This window comes from Osmerus eperlanus, chromosome 10 (genome assembly GCF_963692335.1).
Source record: "Osmerus eperlanus chromosome 10, fOsmEpe2.1, whole genome shotgun sequence".
NCBI classification, from domain to species: Eukaryota; Metazoa; Chordata; class Actinopteri; order Osmeriformes; family Osmeridae; genus Osmerus; species Osmerus eperlanus.
Genome location: NC_085027.1, coordinates 2,517,606 through 2,537,678, shown reverse-complemented (window position 1 = coordinate 2,537,678; position 20,073 = coordinate 2,517,606). Strand labels below are relative to the sequence as shown.

At 45.3% G+C, this 20,073-nt stretch overlaps 2 protein-coding genes across 4 annotated transcripts in view; both read right to left on the bottom strand.

Moving 5' to 3' along the window:
• Window positions 1-172: 172 nt before the first annotated feature.
• zfand6 (zinc finger, AN1-type domain 6) lies at window positions 173-6,110 on the bottom strand. Of its 3 annotated transcripts, none has more exons than XM_062471298.1 (7): window positions 5,560-6,110; window positions 3,117-3,274; window positions 2,844-2,955; window positions 2,299-2,384; window positions 1,762-1,959; window positions 1,173-1,283; window positions 173-1,057 (listed from the first exon to the last, which is right to left on the bottom strand). In XM_062471298.1, the coding sequence occupies exons 1-7, from the start codon at window positions 5,562-5,564 to the stop codon at window positions 909-911; spliced, it is 819 nt and encodes a 272-aa protein (XP_062327282.1). In that variant the 5' UTR covers window positions 5,565-6,110; the 3' UTR covers window positions 173-908. The 3 variants fall into 3 exon arrangements, with proteins under 3 accessions (XP_062327282.1, XP_062327284.1, XP_062327285.1); XM_062471300.1 differs by lacking the exon at window positions 1,762-1,959 and adding an exon at window positions 1,464-1,492 and having other exon boundaries at window positions 5,560-5,740; XM_062471301.1 differs by lacking the exon at window positions 1,762-1,959 and having other exon boundaries at window positions 5,560-5,742.
• Window positions 6,111-15,465: 9,355 nt separating this feature from the next.
• Window positions 15,466-20,073, bottom strand: part of hsd11b2 (hydroxysteroid (11-beta) dehydrogenase 2) — a 16,857-nt gene continuing 12,249 nt past the window's right edge. The window contains 3 exon segments of the mRNA XM_062471753.1: window positions 15,466-16,849; window positions 19,159-19,331; window positions 19,876-19,948. Of these exon segments, the coding sequence (XP_062327737.1) occupies window positions 16,443-16,849; window positions 19,159-19,331; window positions 19,876-19,948 (653 nt within the window). The 3' untranslated portion in view covers window positions 15,466-16,442.

Here is a 20,073-nt window from a genome sequence, read left to right as displayed (position 1 = left end):
ATAATCCAAAACGGCTTGAGGAATGACTCAGCGATACTCTAGTAAAACTGATTAACCCACTGTGTTTAAATTGACGTAGTTCTCCAAAAGACTTTACCTGAAATTAGAGATCGTGTAAAAAACGTGTAGCCCATGTAGTTCTCAGACCTCCCTTTTGTGTGTGACTAGAATCTAAATGTTTCGGCCACATTTTTCAATTGAGAAAAAAAGTTTGAACTTTATTCAGATCAAAGTTGTAACAGTGAATAAACTAACATAAATACAGCACAATAAATTCAGGTCATTCTTTTGTTCACTCATAAATGAACTATATTTTTCAAATAAACTTACAACCAGCAACAACGTGCATATAGGCTATTCATGATCACTTCCGAGACTTACATACACACACACACACACTTGTGTCATCTCACACTCCATAATGACTCAATTATACAAAAGGTGAAGGAGCAGACAAGCAAATGTACGTTTCTGTCATGTAAAACAAGATATCTGAGGGGGTTTGCATGTCGTAATACATTCGGTTATTGACTAGAGCTACATCCAGAGGAGGCAGGTACAGGTATTTACATGCATTTAAAGAAGCACAGCCCTTCAAGGAGCCCCAAATTAAAAAGGTCAAAGCCAAAATCAAAATATATCCGTTAAATGTATTTTCCCAATCAGAGATATCACAACCAACAACGAGGTAAAGAGGTAAAATATATTCAAATAACTAGCAAAAGGAAATGGGGTCCAATAAAATAAATCTTCAAAGAAAAGTTTTCAGAGTGGCATGCATGATTTAAGGATCTGACAATTGGAAGGCGTGTTGCTCAGCAACAGCAACAAATCAGGGAGCAAAGGTAAAGCCAAAAACCAACATGGCCGACGGATGCCTTTCTCTACTCAGTCCCAGGTCAGATCTTCTAGATCTTCTGGATCTTCTCTCCGACGATGACAGGGTTCTCTTTCCTGATCTTCTCCGCTGCGTCCGCCTTGTAGTCAAAGGTGCATTTGTGAATGTCTGAGTATCTGTGCATGCCACAGAACACATGACCACATCTGCAGTCAAACCCTGCAAAAGGAGAGGGAAGACATTAACATGCTGAGAGGCTGAGAGAGAGAGAGAGAGAGAGAGAGAAAGAGAAAAAAAAGAGAGAGAGAGAGAGAGAGAGAGAGAGTAACTCTACCTGTGAGGCCCACTTTCTTGCGGCAGGTGAAGCAGCGGTTCTTCTTGGCTTTGGGTTTGTCCGAGGCTTGGTCCTGGTCATCCACAGATCCCTCAGGGGTGGAGGCAGGTGCTAGCAGAGGAGACAGAGACACATGTCACCCTCACATCAGGACAGAGCGCACGACAACCCAACGACCGCCAAGCAGATAATGCACTCATACTTGCCTTCGAGTGTGATGTGCATAAAGTAAACATTTGACTGCAAAAAGATGGGTTAAAATACTGACCATTTTCTTATTTTTCCATTTACCATGTTCGTATCTTGATATTTTCCCCCTCCTAAACAAAGTAAACATTTTTTACATGCGTGTCTCTGTTTTTGTTTACAGAACCCACATAGTACAGCCTACACTGGTAGTCTGCACGCTAACCCCTCACACCGGGAGCGACTGACGCTGTATGTCGGCAAGTCGCCGTCGCCTAACTGTCGCCTAACTGCCTCTTGCTTGTCCAGGTGGTGGTGAGGCTTGTGAGTGGGTTATGATTTTCAAGGCCCGTCCCTGATCTGGCCTCGGGCTTGGAAGGTGACAGGTCATTCTTTCACTCACCCTTCTCTCCGTTTATAAGCTGTAGTGGGCCCTCTAATCTCCTCTTGGCCGCTGGTGAGCTTTCCCCCAGACAGTCCTCCTGAGATGGCCTCTTCCCTGACTGGCTGCTCTGGCTGGCTGCCCCTGGCCTTGAGATACCTGCACTACCGCTAGCTACGGCTGAGGCTGGGGCTGAGTCTAGGGCTGGGCTACTCAGGCCTAGGAGTAGACAGAAACATAGAGAACCACTGACGCTGTGATCCTGTCAGATTCGACCAAGGAGTTAGTGAACTTTGGGCCTTTTACTATTCTCAAAGTCAATAGGGATGAGGCCACTGCATGAGAACACCACTCTGTGTGTGTGTGTGTGTGTGTGTGTGTGTGTGTGTGTGTGTGTGAGAGAGAGAGAGAGAGAGAGAGTGTGTGTGTTATGGTCAGCTATGGGGGTTCCCATGGTGATAATGTGGCCGTGTGGTTTACAGTTCAGTGTGACCTCCAGAGAAGACCAGAGCTATGGCCCAGCCTCACAGCTGCATCCCCCTGGGCAGCACTGCACACCTTGTAGGTCCTCTGTCTTCAGGCCTGCTTTAGCTGCTGGGCTCGCCTCTGAGGAAACTGTCGATGCTGGCGTCAACAGATCTGGGCTGGAAACAAGAATGAGGAACCAGACAGATGATAATGTGTCACACTTTGGAGTTGTTTCAATATGTTGAGTAAAAGCCTAGTATCTCTGACCCACACTTATCCTGTACAGCTGTTCTAGAGCTTAACAGTATGAACGGTTTAGGAGATAACAAAGATGCTGGTTTATTCTATGACAGAAACACACTGTTTTCAACTGCGATCTTCGCAGGGCGATTTTAAGGGTTCAGAAACATGACATCACTCTTCTCTACAAGACACATGGGGAATAGGTTAGCAATGAAGAAATTGTCCTTTCTCAGATCTCGCAATTCAACTATTTCAGTGAACACACCCGTTTGGTAATAAAGGAAATGTATCACCAGTGGGTGAATCAGCCTCTGTAGTCATGGCGTTTTAGGAAACCCTAACTGGGAGTGACCCTGACTATATATACTATAATACACGTTTGACTACCATACCTGGTGTGTCCTGAGGCTGAGTCTGTGTGCGGTGAGGCTGATGGTACATCTACAGTACTGCTCTCAGAGCACTGTGCTAGGAGGCACTCCCCCCGGCTGCTGCATGCAGACCCTGGAAAGATAAGAAAAACTGCTTGGTGATCACAGCTGTCAGTCTCTCCCCTGGTCTCCCGCTGGTCTCTCTCAGATCCAGTACCACACAAGGCCTAGTACGGCTAGGAATAACATCCTTCTAAGCCCCCTTAGTGAAGCCGACAGCCTATCAGGTCTCACCTGGGGGAGACACCCTTCCGTTGCTGTTCTGTCTCTGCAGGAAGTCTTTGTAGCACACGGAACACATGCCGCTGTTCCGCGGGTTGCCGTAGAAACCACAGCCGGTGGTGCAGAGCAGAGGTCCCTGACTTTGGTTGGTCTCTTGGGCCATATCCCTCCTGTGGAAGTCAATCAATGCTGATGTCAAAACATCTGTGTACAACATACTGGTTAGGGCTGAGTGGGGGAGTTTGAAATTAAGTTTTTGTTAAATGTCCAGATATGATGCTGTTTTCTTCTCTATTCAGCTGTTTGTGGCAGAGGGTAAACCACTGACCTAATCTGAAAACTACAAGTAGACACGTTCTGGTGTCTTATTGTTACATCATAACGGAACACAATGCTATTAAGATCTGGAACGATGACAGGAATTCTAGAATGAACAACATGTCTTCTTGTAGCCACATCACTTCCATCAAACAGCCTACAGCTCTCTGACAAGTGTCATTCTGAACACAGACTTACTAGTTGCTAGGCAGGCCACATAAACAAAACAGCTCAAATGGGCAGAAGAGGACTGAGCCGGCCATTAATGTGACACCCGCTTCCTATGATAATCATACTGATCTGTGTGATGATGTAACAGTGCATTTGCTTGGGAAGGAGCCATCTGGGATGGACAAACAGCCCCGCTCTCCCTGACACAGAAGGGGAGGAGCTATATTAGTCAGATCTATGGACCTCCGACAGAACAGCACCGATATCATCAAGCAGATGTATGGCCAATTTGTTGCAATAGTCTACAGGAGAAAGAGAGAGAATGAGAGCAAGAAAGAAAAAATGTGTGTGAGAGAGAGAGAGAGGCTAAAGAGAGAAAAAAAGCAAGTAATCCATTGTTAATCTGAAGGCGGTCATTAATCTGGATAGAAGGTTGGATACCATACAGATCAAGATATAGAACCACTTTCATCATTCATACATCACTGGAAGCTAAGAGGCCTTCATCACAAATGCCAAGTTAAACTTGGCCATAAAGACTTGTCAAAATGCGGTCCATTATTTACATTCTGTGTCTGTGCACACGCTCATGTGGGACTATTAATTACAAAACGATTATCAATCATGATCTCCTGCAGATTAGGCTTTGCCAAAAGCTCCCATTTAAACATAGCAACAAATCTCTCAACCCCAATCAAATGTCCTCTGTTACACATTAATCAAATCTACAAGGATGAGCAGCTCAACGATAGCCACGGCAACGGCCTAAAGACCAAAACAACCTTCCTGGTCTTCACATTTGAAAAGTGGGCTTAATAAAAACAGGAGGATTTCTTTTGCCTCGACTATAATGGAAGATTGATACCAGAGGAAAAACCAACACAAGTTACCTAGAGCCGGATCTAAAGTCGAGGGTTTTAAGACTGAATGATTTGTTTTACAGACGTTATTGCTGTTCCATGTCGCGATGACAACTCTTGATAGAGAACCTGTCAGCACCCAAACATACACTGACCTCATGTCTAGCCTGCATGACTGTAAGGGGCTATAATACTCATACGAACTACATAACAAAGCATGTGTACCATAACTATGAACCCCAGTTAAGCAGTTGGGTGTAACAGTCAGCACAGGCAGTTTTTAATGTTAAAGTTGTTATATTTAAGTTTTTGGCCATTGAGTCCACAGTGCTGTATCACCAATTTGTCAAACATTTGTCCAAACAAAAGCAACAGCAAATGGAAAGTGTGTTAAAACTGTGGTTTTGAACATACTTGCATCAATTGCAGTGACAACTTTTCACAGCTAGCAGAATATTTAAGTGTGAAGTTTAGGATACTTCTGTGATGGACCAAAGCCTATCTGTTCCCGATGATGATTTTATTAAACTATCTGGCATGGACCAGTGAACACTTCAAGTCCAGGAACAAACATGCTGGGCATCGTAGTGGGTAGGCGGCCTGGGACTGTGACTGCGTGCATGCAAGCCAAAAGATTACAGGTAGTTTTCTATTATCACACTATGAATTCCATTAATTACTGTATCAGTATAGGTGGCATTGCCATGAATGACCCTGCTTTGCCATTTATTTAATTTAGAATAATCTCACCACTAGCCTAATATTCAGATTTAATGTTGACAATTCTGTTTGTTAAAACAAAGGCTACAAGTAAGCATATCGTCAGCTTGCCAGCAACGCATAACCTTTACCCTCCTACATTGGTACATTTTAATCTCTAAATCGATTATCATCAATGATTTGAGTTGGAAAACTGTGCCACGCACTGGTTCTTCAAAGCAAATACGCAGACAGCCTTTCATTTCCTGTCTCAACAGCTTCCTTTTGTTCGGATAAATGAAACATTGTTATCAGACGACCCAGTGAGCAGAAACGAAAACGTCAACATTCAGAAGACAACCAATCAAAAATGTTTTCCGTTCATTACAATGTTACTTTGAATTTACCTCATGAATCGTCCCAATCCCCGACTGCTCTTTCTTCGTTTTTACTCTACACATCCGACATTGTGAGATACAATGTGGCTAATGTAATAACACATATTTCCTTGTGATAGGCTGTTCGAGACCGAACCACGCCTACATCAGCGTTATCATTGAACAGATGACACGTCAATCAACCACGGTCTTTGAAACAGCTGGTTGTTGGGGGAAGGGGGAAGCCCTTTACTGTCAGAAAAACAAGTCATCAAAACACGGGACACCTACCCTAGCTAGCTTCATTCGAAAGCTAGCAAACGGTTAACTTGTTTAGTGTTTATACTTCATGTGGATTGCCACACTAAAAGTGATATTACTTTGGGTAGACCCTGTACCTGTATGTATTAACTTCAAACACGTAGCACTAGCTAACAGCTCGTTTCATAACATCACTGAAGTTATAATATGCCAATTACTGACTTTACTAGCTTGTAAATGCTGTACTTACGTCAGCTAAACCACACCAGTTAACTAAAGTTTGTTGAAGACAAAGTAGCTAGCATGTATGAACTCAAATTAGTCTTACCCTCGGTGCGATACAGATATTGCCAATATTAGTTAGCTGTCAGATCCTCTGTAAAACGCAGTGGTAGGTTAGCGACGTTCTCTGGTTTTGATGGATAAGAAAAGTTGAACTTTTCTTGTTCGATGACAGGAAAAAGTCAACTCAACAAACGATAGTTAGCTACTATACTACAGTAGCTAGTACATTTAAACAGCAAACTGGCTGGTTACAAACATTTATAGTAGTCTCCCCTTCTTTCTGCAACTGTGTAGGGTGTATTTATCGTCCTGCCCTACCCCACAACACGAACTATAATATACACAACAGCGGCTGTGTGCAAAAGATATAGCTAATCTTGTTGCAGGACAACCTTGCTAGCGAGTTTGATACTTTGCGTCTCCAACCACCACACTGGTTACATTGACTGTGACGTCACAGTCAAGGTGCCATGTGGAGTCAAATGTGTCACAGTTGATTTCACGAGAATGACAAGCTTCCCTTCAGTTTAAACAGCTCATCTGCACTGATCTCCAGAGTCGGTGATGATTAACGGCTAAATTGATTTACCGTCCTCCAACTCGACTGTTGAACTTGCTGTTAACTTAACAACCAGCCTAACTCGTAGCCAGGACATCATCGCGTTGTAATTTTCACATATCTCAAAATATTTGACACGGATTTATAGGCCTACACTTTCTCAACTACCTCTATAATATTGAATTATCACAGAAATTGAAACCAACACATACAGGATTATTAATAACAAAACCAGTGGAAAAATTCAAAGATTATTATTTTTCATTTGAGTCACTTATGTGGGTTTGATGCTTGAATTGAAAAAAACGTAACTACACGATGCAAGTCCGTGCCTAATTATGCAATCCTTTCTTCGTGAGTTAAGTAAAGTCAGGATATTACAATACTGTACTAGTGTAACGGTGTAAATAAATTCAGGTTAGAGCCATGGAGAGAGTTTGCACGTTGCTCTGGTTCAGGTTAAATTTCTGCATGAATGGGTACAACAGCGCCATCTCCTGGTTTTGTGGTGATATGTCTGAGAGAAACGATGGACTGGGTGATTTAAAGCAGAGATGGAATGGTGATGGTGAGTTGCACAAGTAACTTGGTTTCGAATGTATAGAGAGATTATACTGTTGTCAGGTTGAAATATTTTCGAACGTTGTTTTTTTATATATGTATTTCTTAGAAAGTTTAGAAAAAATCGTTTCTAAAGGTTTAAAAACATTTTTGAAAAAAAGTTGTGAAAATCTTTTTTCACATCTGGTCCTGATAGCTGTCGTCAGAATGTTTGACCTTCAAAACTTTTTCTTTGAAACTTTTTTTCTACATCTGGACCTGATAGCTGTCGTCAGAATATTTGACCTCCCTTTCAGTTGGGATAACTGGAAGTGGTAGTGCTTGAGATGTGGAAAGTGTAGTATTCGAACCCAGGTGTCGGCCAAGAGTAACATTTTGCCGGGTCTGTCTTGGCACAATATGTCACATATTTTGATCGCTGTCGTCTTGTTGAAAAAATATTTTAGAAACTTAAAAACATTTTTTTTTTTTAAAGAAAGTATAGAAAAACAGTTTCAAAAGGTTTAAAAACTTAAAACTTAATAGTAATAAAATACAACGGATTACCTAACCTTAAATGAGAACTCACATGGGAAATGGGAAAGATCAGGATATAAAAGGAAATTGCATTGGATATTCTACGCAGACCGGACCAAACAAATGGCTAAATCTAGCCTATTCTTTTTTTTTATAAAAAAAAAAATTATATTCTTATCCGACACCAAGTTACATAATATGACGAATCGACATCCACTATGTCGTTAACAACCCGTTAACCCCAAAACAATGGAGTAGCCTAACCATAGGAATAACAACATTTCACCATATTGCCGGAAGATGGCGGTGTCACTCTTCATGCAGGAATTGTACCCGCATTTATCCCTACTTCAGTTAAGTATTCACGAAAAAATATTAAATAATTCGGCGCTGATTTGGAAGTATTGTAGCTTCGATTTATAAAATGTAAGCTGAAGGCCTGACAGCCTTCTGCTACCGGTCCTGCCACATCAATGAACCCCAGCAATATTTAATTTAAGATTTGGAACTCAACAAAACAAGAAATTGTCCTCACGAAATGTGGAGTTTAGTATAGGCTAGGTCGTGACTGTTGACTTCATTATTAAAAGTCCCACATCCACTTGTTGTTGTCAGTCTTCCTCAAATGACAGCGGTCTCCCCTTCCTTTCCTCCAGCCGCATACAAATTTAGTGCGTCCTCATTAAAATCATCATAATTACTGGGTAACAAGTAGGCTACATCCATAGTCTAGTTATGCAATGCCTCAGTGCTACCAAAGTACGAACGGCTTTCGGAGAAAGCGGATAAAAAGTAATGGGGAAGACAAAGGCGTAGATTTGACAGGGGTCATTGTGACGTGTAACCTAGTGACCTATAGCTGTCTTCGGCCTAGGGCCTCCATGCTAATCAGTCAGGTTACTGGCGTAGCCTATTACTGTTTAACACTGTCAAGCTATTGGACCTGAAAACATGTTGGGATTTTAATCTTAGGCCTATGTGCTTGTAATTGGAGATAATCTTAAATAGGAACGATCGTGATGACTTTTACTTTGATAAGGTCCCTGTTCTCATTTGGTTGCAGTATTACCAAAGCCATTACAAAAGAGAAAATGGTTTACCTTTGTCCTGAATGCCCGAGTTCACATTCCTGTACTTAGTTCCGGGGTATATCATACAGGTGACATGTACTGTTCGGCATGCTAATTCAAATGTCTGTTCAGCGAGCACCAGGGGAATTTTAAAGGCGCAGGCGTCTCTCAAACCTTTTAGGTCAAAATTACATATCAGTGTGGAATCTATGATGACTTCAAAACATGCACTTAAAAGATGCTCTCCAGAACCTAAAGCACACTGCGTATCCAGCGACATGCAATAATGTATTTATTTATTTCTGCTCAGCAACCTTGAGATGCTGGAGAAGGATGTAAGACTGATTCAGATACATACCATTGGTTTCATCAGGGGGTGCTGGGAAACACAGTTCCAGACTAATGTCTGTTTGGGAACATGAATGTTATGCAAACTGGGGTGAAATACTCAACAAGCGAGGTGAGACTTACGATCAAAGGTGTCATAACTTGACTTGCTGAGTCAAGCAAGCACCTGTCTGCCCCATACTACAGACTGCTCCGGAGGGGCTGGAAACACATAATAGAGACATACAAACCCCATCGCCCACACACTCAAGGACACAAGCTCATGCATATACAGTACACAAGCACATCAACCACACAACTCGTTACCAAGCAAACCTGCTTTACATACCTAGGGCATGCAATTAAATCTATAGTTCCCACAGTCCCCTCTTCCTGCCCACAGACTCACAAGACATGTTTGAGCGTTGGCCTGGTTGTATAATGTAGCTTGTGTGTATCTGACAACAGACCAAGAGATCATTTTATTGAGCTGTCGTCAGTTGATTGGTATTTTAGTGAGAGGCCCTTCTGACCTCATTCCTTCCTTCCTGATACCATTCTTAAAGACGTTAAAGACGCTGGAGGTCCAAACCAGAGGAAAAAGAAGAAACACTTATTCAGTTAGACACGCTCACATATGCAGGGAGCAGCAACACCGAGAATACACACACACACACACACAAACACACAAAGGAGTGTCCTCCAAAGAATTTCTGCATTTTTCCCCTCCATGCAGCCACATGCAGCTGTATCAGCAGTTACCCGGGGACAAGTCCTCATGCTTTTGTCTTGGTCAGGAACAGGACAGGAGCATTCTGTTTTAATCTGCTTGTTTTCATATTGTGGTTCTTTGCGGAGCGGGAGATCATGCAAACTCCACACAGCAAGGCTCAGGTGATAATCCACCTGAGTACCTGACAGACCAAACACATGTCACCCGACGTGTAGTATTGTTAGATAAAGGTCATGCACATGAATGAGTGTAAGTGTGTTTGTTTTTGTATGTGCGATTGGTAAGATATTTTAAGGCACATTGTTGTGTACACACGATTATCCCTCCGTGCATGTGTGAATGTAATCAGTGAGAGCGCTGACAAGTGTGCAACTTTTTTTGGGCTTATACAACTTGTCTTGGTTGGCTGACTGCAAACTGTAACATTGTATTAGCGTTGTATAACCCCTGAATGATGTCGAAGTCCTATGAATTGAGAATGGGTCAATATAGTGCATGTGTGGTGAATGTCCTAATGAATGGACTTTCTGTTGCGCTCAAACCATTGCTCTCCCCATTAGGGCTAGCAGCTGATTGTGCCCTTGCATTGTTTTCCCCTCTCTGTAGCTCCAGTGGATGAAGTTAACGCTATTGATGAAGTGTTTGCCCCCAACCTTTTATCAGTAATTAAAGCCCGCAGGGAAATAAAACGATGCCTACGTCATTCTTGATCTCAGCAATCCTCCTCGCAATTTGCCCCCGATCTTTCGTTCTCTATCGGTCTCGGTCTCGGCCCCGTTCCCGATTATTCCCGATTGCTCCTTGAGCGCATATGCCATGGCTCATCAAGAGTCATTAGGTGCTCGGAGGAGACCTTCAGTGACAGTTACTTACTCAATTTCTTGTAATCCCTGACATTTATTCCCTAGAAGTTACTTAGCAAGACCACACATGTTCGAAACCGAATTCTGATGTTTTAGGACTCCTATATGTTTAATGTATGCACCTTCCTGCCAGAGTAAATTCCTTGTCTGTGCAAATTTTCATGGCTAATTGTTGATTTTTTTTTAGATGTAACTGTTATCCTGTATAAGAATGATTCTGTGTTCAGTATTCCTTGTGTGCAGAGAGGCCTACCCCCAAATATGAACTCTGGGTAACACTAGGCTTACGTAAACAAGGGGACCTGGGCTTGATCACTATCTTACTGGAGAGGCCATAAAAGAGTTGGTCAAGCTTAGAGGGGTCAGAGAGCGCACACACGCACACACTCAAACACGCACGCACACACACGCGCCAGTCTATGCAAGGGAGCCAATGAAGAAGAGCCAGGGAACATTTGCATGCCCCTTTCTGATTCTGATTCTGAAATCCCAGTCACCACTGGCATCCTCTGGCCTCTGACTTCAGAAAGTTGCAAACCGGTATGTAGGCTGCTCTTCCTGTTCTCTGCTGTTTCCTGTGACACAGGTATTACCTGAGGGTTAACCCCTCAACACTCAATAACCCACAACAATGTTGACAACAAATGTCTGCACTTTGACACATCCGTGTTAGCGGCAACGTTTCGAGATCATGGTCGTTACCAAACCTGAGTAGCCTACCTACTTCACACCGTATCAGAACTACGCTTTTGAACGCCAGCCACTTGTACAATAAAAAAATAAAAATGTTTACTTGTTCTTTTTAACAGAGTTCCTCCAGTGAGTCGAAACGCTCTCGCCAGCTGTACAAAACTATTGATGTAGGTTCCTGCCAGTGCGCAGCGATGTTCTCTGCCATGTTCCCTCATTCAGAGAAGATACTAGGAATTTGAAAGCAGCGTGCTGTTCCAGGAACCAGCCCCTAGCGGTCTTGGATCTATCCGGCCCAAGTGAACGAGACAGATGTTTAAGTAACTCTTTTCCATCAACTCAAGCACTTTTGGAGTCCACAGACCTCATTGGTTTAGATTAGCCCACACTCTTAAACACTGGTAGTAGTTCAGATCTCTCTCAGGCCTTTTCTGTGTACGTTTGTGTAACAGCCAGGTCTGCTGCACTGAGCTGATTTAAGACGAGTGTGAGAGCGTGGTCTGGTCTGGTGCAGTAACGTGAGCTTGTATTCCTTGGGAAGTTGGAGCACTGGGTTGTGTAAAGAGGTGAGATGACTTATTTCTGACACAAATGACAAGGAACACGACTCCTGTAAGGTTAAACAACCCCAGATCAAATTAAACATTTTAACTCGTTTGACAAGAGCTCTGTCAACCATCTTTGTGATTGGCTGGTACCGGGAGACTGTCGAGACAAAACAGCTCCGCTGAACTGAACTGTCCACTGCAGAAACAGCTTCTTTTGTACTTATTGTTATTAATACTTGCAGGAACATTAAGATGGAGGGCAGTAATTAGGAGTGTTAAATGGTTTGACTCTCACTGCTTTTTTCCCTGTGTTGACAGAGCAGCGTATTCAGTACAACAATCGTGAGCCACAGTTGAGTGCCGTCTAATGCAGGTCACTCCTTGTGGATTCAGTTTAATACCTGTTTAATATATTCCCTCTCCGACCTAATTCTTTCCTGTCTCCCTGTTTTTGTGCCTCTGAATAGAAACATGCACAAAGCAGGAAAAAGAGTCGTGAACAGGGGGATGAGAGAGAGATAGATAGAGAGAGAGAGAGAGAGAGGGAGAGAGAGAGAGAGAGAGAGAGAGAGAGAGAGGGAGAGAGAGAGAGATAGATAGAGAGATAGAGAGAGAGAGAGAGAGAGAGGGAGAGAGATAGAGAGAGAGAGAGAGAGACAGAGAGAGAGAGAGAGAGAGATAGAGATAGATAGAGAGAGATAGAGAGAGAGAGAGAGAGAGAGAGAGGGAGGAGTGGACATGCATGTGCGTACCTGCATGCGTGTGAGTGTGCTTGAACACGTGGGTTTGCGTTTACGTACGTCATGCGTGACGCTGGTAGGTGTTCAAACCAAAACAAAAGCTGGTGTGGAAAATTCAACTCAGGCCACGTCTTTCCGAGTCCACTGGACCTTGATGTGATGGTGTCGGCTTACAACTTCATCAGTATTTATTTGATCTGCAAAACACTATTGTTCTTTTGTTATACACACAGCGACCGTCTGACCTATGCCCTACATTGGCTTTCTTTAGCACAATGTGGTGGTTTGCTCTGGTAAGCTAAACATTTAAACCTCCACTGACAACTCCTGTCATTTCTCCATACTTGCTTCACTGAGTTGGAAGTGGATTCCATGCCACTTCCTTCTAGTGTTACAGCACCACCACAGTGAGGCCTACTGCCACTGTAGCAATACTAGCACTCCTGGACCAGGAAAGGTTTGGAGCCCAGGTTTGCAGTGGTTTAAATAAATAAAATAAATAAAAACAATAATAAAAACCACAAAAAGCTCAAATAAAAGGAATGGATCTCTCACAGCTATTTCAGGTTTTGGAATCCAGTTAGAGAGGAAGTAACGTGCATTGACCAGACACGACCTCGCTGTACGTTTGATTCTAGCCAACAGCTTGAATGTAAAAAGGGGAAAGTCAGGGAGCCAACTGTTTCAAAGTGCATTACGTTCACTGGAGATGTTGGGAATTTTCCTGCCTTGGGATTTAACTCGGTTCTACGAGGACACTTTCCCAAAGCGGGGGGAGGCCATGAATGGAAATTAGGAGGGAACTTCTAACTGTCATCATCTTACCTTGCTTTTACACTGGTTACTAGTGTACACTGGACATTGTATATTGAACATAGGATTAGATAGCTTTGTTGTAGACTGTTAAGAAACTGCATATAGGTGCAGGAATAAATAAATAAAAATTCCTTCACAAAACATTTCAAAATGTTTCATTTCCTTCCCTCTTATTTTTTTTCTCCCAAACAGGCACTCTGCTGCACACAAAGCTTTCGGCCTCCACTAACACAAATCCTGTGACTTCCGGCACCCTACTTCCTTGTCATTGGCAGACACCCCTTCAGGGCTCATTGAAGAAGCCTTGAATCGGAACATTGATCTTAAGGGAACAATTGAGGCAGAGAGGAGTGAGGTGGACCTGAAAATCCCCTGCAGGACTGTGAAGCACTCTGTGACAGGAAGAATGAGATGAAGCTGAGGGGCAATTCTATGGCCGTATGTGAAGCCCTCTGTGACATGCTTGCGTGTAAAAAGGGCTATAGAAATACATTTTGATTTGATTTTGAAGCTGTCGTCTGAAGGAAGGTCATGGACTACTAAGACGCTTACATTTACATTTAGTCATTTAGCAGACACTCTTATCCAGAGCAACTTACAGTAAGTACAGGCACATTCCCCCAAGGCAAGTAGGGTGAAGTGCCTTGCCCAAGGACACAACGTCAGTTGGCATGACCAGGAATCGAACTGGCAACCTTCGGATTACTAGCCCGATTCCCTCACCGCTCAGCCACCTGACTCCCGCTTGCTCCTAATGAAAAGACTGGTGCCCACAGCGGTCATCGATGCAGTCTAATGCAGATCTATGCAGTCTATTTCTTTAACTTGCACATGCTTTTGGCAAGATTGTGCTGTAGCTTTCTTTAATTGGTACTATGAATTGTATTCTTTGAACTTCAACAATGCTAGGTATACTGCCAAAATATCTACTCAGTATTCCTTCAAGGGAAATAGAGCAGAGTAGGAATTAGGTTGTATGTTCAGGCCAGCCAAATGGAAATTAAAATAACTAGTCTGTCCCAGGTCTTTTGCACTGGAAGAAACTGGAATATAAACCACTGGAGTGTAATTACATTGGGGTTTTGGCATATTTTTTGGGTTGAATTACTACAGAATGTCCGGAGATTATTTCAACATATCCCTTTTATATGTTCGCAAAACTTGCAGGTCAGTGATCGCCAAAAGTGAATTGACCATAAAATTATGAACATTTTTGTGCAAATGTGTTTTTTCTCAAGACGTGGAACTCGCACACAAGCTGAAAATCAATCTTTGGTGATTCCAATAAAAATGGAATCACCCTCTAAAAAAACATTTTAGGTAGTGGTTGAAGATTGAAACTTGTGTTTTTCACACACTGATCCCTCATGGGATGCAGCTGTTACACTGTTTGTATGAGTGTGTTACACTGTGTGTATGGGGTCAGATGGCCGTGACAAAATGACGTTGTGTCCTTGGGCAAGGCACTTCACCCTACTTGCCTCGGGGAGAATGTCCCTGTACTTACTGTAAGTCGCTCTGGATAAGAGCATCTGCTAAATGTATGAGTGTGTGTACTGTGTGTATTTCTGTGTCTAGGGGGAGTTGCATATTGTTCTGCTGTTGCGTTGATTAATTGAGTTTTCAGTTGAAGTGAGGTGGCTGACTGGTGGTGGAGGGTGGTGGTGGATGATGGTGTTGTGTTGGTGGAGGGGTGTTTTTTGTTGTTGTTTAGAGCCCCCCCCCTCCCCCCCCCCTCTCTGTCATTAACACAATTGATAAGAAATGCCACGATGACCTCAAGGCTTAATTGAATGATGAAAAACCCTGGAATTAGCAGAGCCGATGCCAGCCGCCAAATGCTAATTGAGGGAATTAAAAGTGGGTGGTTGGTTGAGTATGAGGGTCAGTTGGTGAGAAAACAAACCTTTCGGAAACAAAGGCAACCCACTGTCTGATCTCAGTGCTTTGGAAAGTGACGGACCAAGTGTTTGAAAAAGTCAACTTTAATACTATCAAAGAACGAACCAAGTGAACAATTGCGGTTTGTTTGTTTTTTTCATCCGTTTTTTTCATGATGTGATATAAAATTCACAGTTGAAGTGATTCATGAGTAAAACCAGAAATAAAAAACACCTGGCATGAATATTCTGATTTAAGTGACAAGTTAACAGTGAGGTGAAAAATAAAAATAAATGCACATAAGTACAAACAACATCTGAAATTCAACTTCTAGGATCCATTAATCAAAAAACTTGATAATGACATATTTACAAAAACAAGGCCAAGTTTGTGTCTTTTGCTCTGTACTGTATGACTCAGAGCAGGTCACAGGGAATAGTTCAAATCAGCCACGACAGCAACAAAACAAATGAATTCCACTACATACATTTCTGTCATAATGATTGCTACGATACATAATGATTGCGACCAAGGCACGTCTTCAGTGTGTATTTGTGTGTTGTCTGTACATGCGGTGAAATACCAATATGCTGTTGCCAGTAGTAAATGTGCGTTTTTATTGGCAGATTTTATTACGTTTGTTGTCTACAATGTGTTCGTAACTGAGCTAGCTTGTGCCTAGAACCTAATACAGTACACAGGGTCATAGACCACAGGTGAGGGACCCACAGGTACAAGGCTAGCCTAAGCCTAATTGTTTGTTGTCATGGAGATAGCTCTACCACCCCAAACTTGTTGACCTCTAGGCTTATCTTCTCTGACACAGAACCCACTCACTGGCTGCCATGTTATATTATACGAGACAAAAAAAAACACACACACAAAAACATTTGGTGCAATTCAATGATCCCTTCAATAATACATATTCAATATACAAGTAAAAAACAAATATACAAAACGAAACGTACGTCAAAACACAACACTATGAGCCTGTTACAGAAGTGGTCCTACAGATTCGTACACATATTTATATATTTTTTCCCACACCCATCTATAGTTTAGACTACTTGTCTACTTTCTCAATGTTGTTGTTGTTAATATTGTGGTTCAGGCCGTTTAAGCTCAGGCTGTTTTCCTTCCTCAAGGCCCGGGGTGCCAGCTTCTTCCGGACAAACAGTTTCTGGAGGAACCTGTCACTGATGCTGAAGGGAAAGTAACTGTAGATGAAGTACATGAGGCCCACGCCGGGGCCAGCGAAGTAGCGAACATGAGGCTTCGGGGAGAGGAGCGCCTCCGAGATGGTGTTGATAACAGGGCTGAGGTCTTCGTTGGCTGTCCTGGCGTAGCTGTGGAACAGTTCCTTGGTTTCCTCCATGTAATCCTCCCCGTATTCCTCCAGGAGGGACGGACTCAGGTTCTGGACCAGGTGCTTGAATTGTTTCTCCCAGTATTCCTGGTTACTGGACTGACCTGAGAAAAGGGGGGGGGGAACGACACAGCAAAAATGTTGAGCTTTGATCTTCTCTTGCGTAGCCAGCCCAGGCATGCTGCTCGTGCAGGAGAGGTATCTCGGTCTCTTTCCCTCCAGTCATATTTCTCGCTCTGTGCTATTGTTGTGTAAGCCGTGGGATAACGTATCAACCATGGAGAATAAGTTACAGGGCTGAAGAGGAATGATGGGTTAGTGGGAAAAAGAGTGTAAACAAAGTACAGGCACACTTTGTCCCGACATCTAATCTCTAATCATCTGGGACTGCTTTTGGCCGGCCACAACTTTAAGTCAATGAGAGGAAAAAAGGCAGTTACAGAGAGGAGATGATGTGTCCTGTGATCCAAATATGTAAACAACAGTGGTTAAAACGCTCTGTTAAGCATCTTTTGTTACTTCGGATCCTCAGTAGTGCAAATCCGCTGGATTGAAATGTGCTTTTTTCGGTGGGGATGTTCAATGTTCAAGTGGTTTTCTGTTCCCTAACCGCTAATGGGTTGCATCACAGACAACACTTATTCTGTCCAGAAAAAGTCTAGACCACTACTGCCTTAAAGTGTTGTGTGGATCCAGTTCACCGGCTACAGTTTAATGTGGGTGCAACCGCAAACTCACACACACTCACCCCTCCCCCCATCCACCACCTGCTATTACCATCAAATCCTTCCACTTGTACCCCCTGCCCTCAACCCCATCTCCCCCTGCCCTCACCCCCATCACCCCCATCCCTCACCCCCATCTCCCCCTGCCCTCACCCCCATCTCCCCCTGCCCTCACCCCCATCTCCCCCTGCCCTCACCCCCATCTCCCCCTGCCCTCACCCCCATCTCCCCCTGCCCTCACCCCCATCTCCCCTGCCCTCACCCCCATCTCCCCCTGCCCTCACCCCCATCACCCCCATCCCTCACCCCCATCTCCCCCTGCCCTCACCCCCATCTCCCCCTGCCCTCACCCCCATCTCCCCCTGCCCTCACCCCCATCTCCCCCTGCCCTCACCCCCATCACCCCCATCCCTCACCCCCATCACCCCCTGCCCTCACCCCCATCTCCCCCTGCCCTCACCCCCATCTCCCCCTGCCCTCACCCCCATCACCCCCATCCCTCACCCCCATCTCCCCCTGCCCTCACCCCCATCTCCCCCTGCCCTCACCCCCATCTCCCCCTGCCCTCAATCCCATCTCCCCCTGCCCTCACCCCCATCTCCCCCTGCCCTCACCCCCATCTCCCCCTGCCCTCACCCCCATCTCCCCCTGCCCTCAATCCCATCTCCCCCTGCCCTCACCCCCATCTCCCCCTGCCCTCACCCCCATCACCCCCATCCCTCACCCCCATCACCCCCTGCCCTCACCCCCATCACCCCCTGCCCTCACCCCCATCTCCCCCTGCCCTCACCCCCATCTCCCCCTGCCCTCAACCCCATCACCCCCATCCCTCACCCCCATCTCCCCCTGCCCTCACCCCCATCTCCCCCTGCCCTCACCCCCATCTCCCCCTGCCCTCACCCCCATCACCCCCATCCCTCACCCCCATCTCCCCCTGCCCTCACCCCCATCTCCCCCTGCCCTCACCCCCATCTCCCCCTGCCCTCACCCCCATCTCCCCCTGCCCTCACCCCCATCTCCCCCTGCCCTCACCCCCATCTCCCCCTGCCCTCACCCCCATCACCCCCATCCCTCACCCCCATCTCCCCCTGCCCTCACCCCCATCTCCCCCTGCCCTCACCCCCATCTCCCCCTGCCCTCACCCCCATCTCCCCCTGCCCTCACCCCCATCACCCCCATCCCTCACCCCCATCACCCTCTGCCCTCACCCCCATCTCCCCCTGCCCTCACCCCCATCTCCCCCTGCCCTCACCCCCATCACCCCCATCCCTCACCCCCATCTCCCCCTGCCCTCACCCCCATCTCCCCCTGCCCTCACCCCCATCTCCCCCTGCCCTCACCCCCATCTCCCCCTGCCCTCAATCCCATCTCCCCCTGCCCTCACCCCCATCTCCCCCTGCCCTCACCCCCATCTCCCCCTGCCCTCACCCCCATCTCCCCCTGCCCTCAATCCCATCTCCCCCTGCCCTCACCCCCATCTCCCCCTGCCCTCACCCCCATCACCCCCATCCCTCACCCCCATCACCCCCTGCCCTCACCCCCATCACCCCCTGCCCTCACCCCCATCTCCCCCTGCCCTCACCCCCATCTCCCCCTGCCCTCACCCCCATCTCCCCCTGCCCTCAACCCCATCACCCCCTGCCCTCACCCCCATCTCCCCCTGCCCTCACCCCCATCTCCCCCCTCACCTGTCTTGTAGGAGGATGGCAGGATGGTGGAGACTTTGACCCCCCAGGGCTCCATCTCGTGCCGCAGGGTGTTGATGAAGAGGTTGAGGGCGGCCTTGGACGCCCCGTATGCAGCCAGGCTAGGGAACGGCTGGTCTCCTAGAAGCAAACACACCCTTAGTTAGAGGCTTGTCCTGAGGGGGAAAGGACTGCACTTGTAGTATTTAGAATCCGTAGGATAGTCAAGGGTGTGCAGAGGGATTGGAAGCAATACCTCCCCCTTTTCTTCATGCAAACAGTGCACTCACACCCCTTAACCACTATTCATATAGACATTTCGCCTACAAGTCGCTATTAAGATACACTGCATTGCTCTTTTGAATCATTTCTAATACTTGAGCTGAACCTAACTGAACTTGCCTGGCACAGTTAAGCTATGGGATTACTTTGCAGTCAAGCAAACGCTCAAAGTACTTTAATGGATTACCAACAGTATATCCAACCTAGGGAGCGAGCCAACACCATTATATCATCCAGTGGCCTTAGTTATTTTCTAGTGAATTTGGAGAAATACAAACTGTATATCAGTCATTTTCTTTCATTTAATCACAGTCTTTATCCAATAAAGATTACCTGCTACTCAAAAAAGATTATTCCTGTTTATTGTTCTTTGGTAACCATAACTGCAATAAAAAAGAACAAGATGTACATCGTTGGTATGCAACCTGTTATTATATGGTATCAAAATAATTCATCTGGCAACCCAGGTTTGACTGTAAAAAGATTTCCCTCCAAAGGAGCTGTTCAAGCCCTGTAGCAGCGCAGCTTGGCTCTGTTTCAACGCAACGCCGGGAAGTGCTCTGGGGCGTTTTGAGTCAACCCCAAAACATGGTACGGCTACGGGAAGACACTCAGGACAGAGACTGATCTCCGATT